The following is a 2435-nucleotide window of genomic DNA, read 5'->3' as shown; positions in this document are numbered from 1 at the left end:
GGGTGGAGCGGCTGTGGCTGCGCCTGGCCACACCGGGTGCCCTGGCCGGCCAGCTCAGCCTGCTGCAGCAAGAGGCAGCACGGCAGCAGGAGAAGATCCAGGCATTTGAGAGCGACTTGGCCGAGATCCGGGCTGACAAGCAGAATCTGGAGGACATTTTGCGAAGCCTCCCTGAGGGCTGCTCGAAGTGACAGTGACAGGTCCCTAACTGCTGCCCCATCACCTCTGTGCCCCCCTGCACGGGGAAAGGCAGAGCGAAGGACACCCTGCGTTCATCAGCATCGATCCCTCCCGCCGCTCTTCACACTGCCCACCATACAATATCACACCCCAGGTACTTATCCGCACCAGTTCAGGCTCAGCATCCTGAGCGCTCTGCAGCGGGACTTCAGCCACCAGCTCTGTCCTCGGGGCAGGGCGAAAACCAACTACCAGGGACCACTGATGTTTCTGTGCAGGGGACGGAGCCATCACAAGGCTGGTTTCTCACCATGGAGCGAATGAAGGACCACCACAGACTTCCTCCATGCTAGACACATTCCTCCATCCCTGCTTTCCCACTGCAGCACAGCACACCAGGGAGGGACAGCTTATCAAGTCTGTAACGTACCACAGCTGTAACACCCTGCGGTCCCTCCTGCCCTGGGAGATGGGAGAGGCTGTTGCACGCATGTTGAGATGCTGTTGCACGCATGCTGGAAGCTGGTCCTGCTGCACAGCACCCCATGGCGTGATGCTCACGTGCTGTGAGATGAATCCCAGTGAATCCAGGCAGAGAGCTGCTCACTGGAGGGCACACAGCTTGCCCGCTCCCCAGGAGAAGGGAGCTCGCAGCAGGAAGGGCTAAACTGGGGCCAAGCAGAAGCAAAGCTGTGCTCTTAACCAGCTCCTGGCAGGCACGTGGGGCATCCTTTGCCTGCTGCAGGGTAAGAGCAGCTCTGCTCCTGCTGTTCCCCTGCTCCAGGGTAGCGCAAGGTTGCCACTGCCCACAGCTCTGGTCTTTGTGTCCTGTCCCAGCTCCGCTTGGCTTACTGGATGTCACCAGGTCTGGCTATAAACCAGTCCGATTGCCGGCAGTCCCAAGCGCTGGGTGGCGTGGCAGTGCACCGGGCAGGGAGGTGGGAGAGCTGACACTTGCAGCTGCGTCACCCACAGCCCCACATCAGCACCCGCACGCATCGCCACTGGAGAGGAGCTGGCTGGTGGCACCAGGCTGTGCAGCGAGCGTGGGCTGGACGGGGAGCAGCTGGACACGACCAGCTCCTGCCAGTGCCAGTGTCACTCCCACTGGGTGGCAGAGGTCGGCGGCTGGATCGCCTTTAAAGGAAAGGCATGTGCGTTCTCCCTGTGCTCCCGTGCGGGCTGGTCTGTGGGGCCACGCAGGCGGCAGAGCCAGGTCCTTGTTCAGCCCACCCTGCTGTGCTGGCTGTGCTGTGACACCGGGTAGCAGTTGAAGTCACTCCTGTAAGACCCAGACACAAATCCCCAGGCTGGAGCCCACGTCACTTTTTAACCCGTTTTACCTGTGCTGTTCTGGTCACAGCGCTGGAAATCAGGTTTGCTAAAGTCTTTTGTAACACTATATGTAAAACTGCTGCCATAGACTTTGGATACCCCCAGCGTCATCTTTGGTGGGTCCAGTGGTCTGGAAGTGACACAGGATTTTCCCACTCTGAACAAACCCATCTCCCTCCCGATTCTGCACAAAAGCTGCCCAAAGGAGTGGGGTGCCAGAGCTGCGGTGCTGTGGGAGCGTAATGGCAGGGGCTCCCTTCTCGCTGCCCAAGGACAGCTCTGCAAAAAGCAAAACCATGCAGCAGTGAGAGCACAGCGTGATTGGGCTTGGCCGAGAGGCAGGGAGCCACAGCCACTTTCCATCTCCCTGGGAAGACAATTATACGTCTCCAATCAAGATACAAATTTGCTGCTGTTAACAGAAATGTCAAACCTCTGCCTTGTGCCTGCTGCTGAAGATGTGGTTCATCCTCCCTCCTGCTCTCTCTGGAACTCTGCTTTTTTAGCTGGTGACACCTGCCTAGAGCTGTATCCATTAAAAATTCTTAATATAATACATGACTGCCCATCCACCTGAGTGCATGGCAGCAGGAGGGGGCACACGCTGTACCTGCGCTTGCTGCTTTCTCTAAGAGCAGGAGGAGCTGCCCCGGGGTTGAAATGCAGTTGGCGCTGGGGCGGTGTGGGGAACTGCCCGACGCTTCCCGCTAGAAACCACTTTAGTACAGCTCTTTAAAAAACAGTGCCTAGCTGAGATTGCGGGGAGAGTGAGGGGGCTGAGTGCAACCGCCCACATTAGACCCTGGCCAGGACACATATCAATTCGGTCATGTCTGTCCTGCGGTAGGAGCCTTGTCCTGCTGCTCATGCTCCAGGGCTTATCCAGCACTGACTTAGTTTGGAGAAAAGGAGGCTGAGAG

The 2435-nt window shown here is 58.1% G+C and overlaps 1 protein-coding gene across 1 annotated transcript in view; it reads left to right on the top strand.

Annotated features, from left to right (window-relative positions):
• The window catches only part of LAMC3 (laminin, gamma 3), a 19232-nt gene extending 19041 nt beyond the window's left edge, over window positions 1–191 (top strand). Inside the window, 1 exon segment of the mRNA XM_009886225.1 lies at window positions 1–191. This exon segment is cut by the window's left edge and continues 2 nt beyond it. Within this exon segment, the coding sequence (XP_009884527.1) occupies window positions 1–191 (191 nt within the window).
• Window positions 192–2435: the final 2244 nt, after the last annotated feature.

The sequence above is a fragment of the Charadrius vociferus genome, unplaced genomic scaffold (genome assembly GCF_000708025.1).
Source record: "Charadrius vociferus isolate BGI_N301 unplaced genomic scaffold, ASM70802v2 scaffold2185, whole genome shotgun sequence".
In the NCBI taxonomy this organism is placed as follows: Eukaryota; Metazoa; Chordata; class Aves; order Charadriiformes; family Charadriidae; genus Charadrius; species Charadrius vociferus.
Note: the sequence above shows the minus strand (reverse complement) of the source record. Positions and strands in the feature narration are given on the sequence as shown.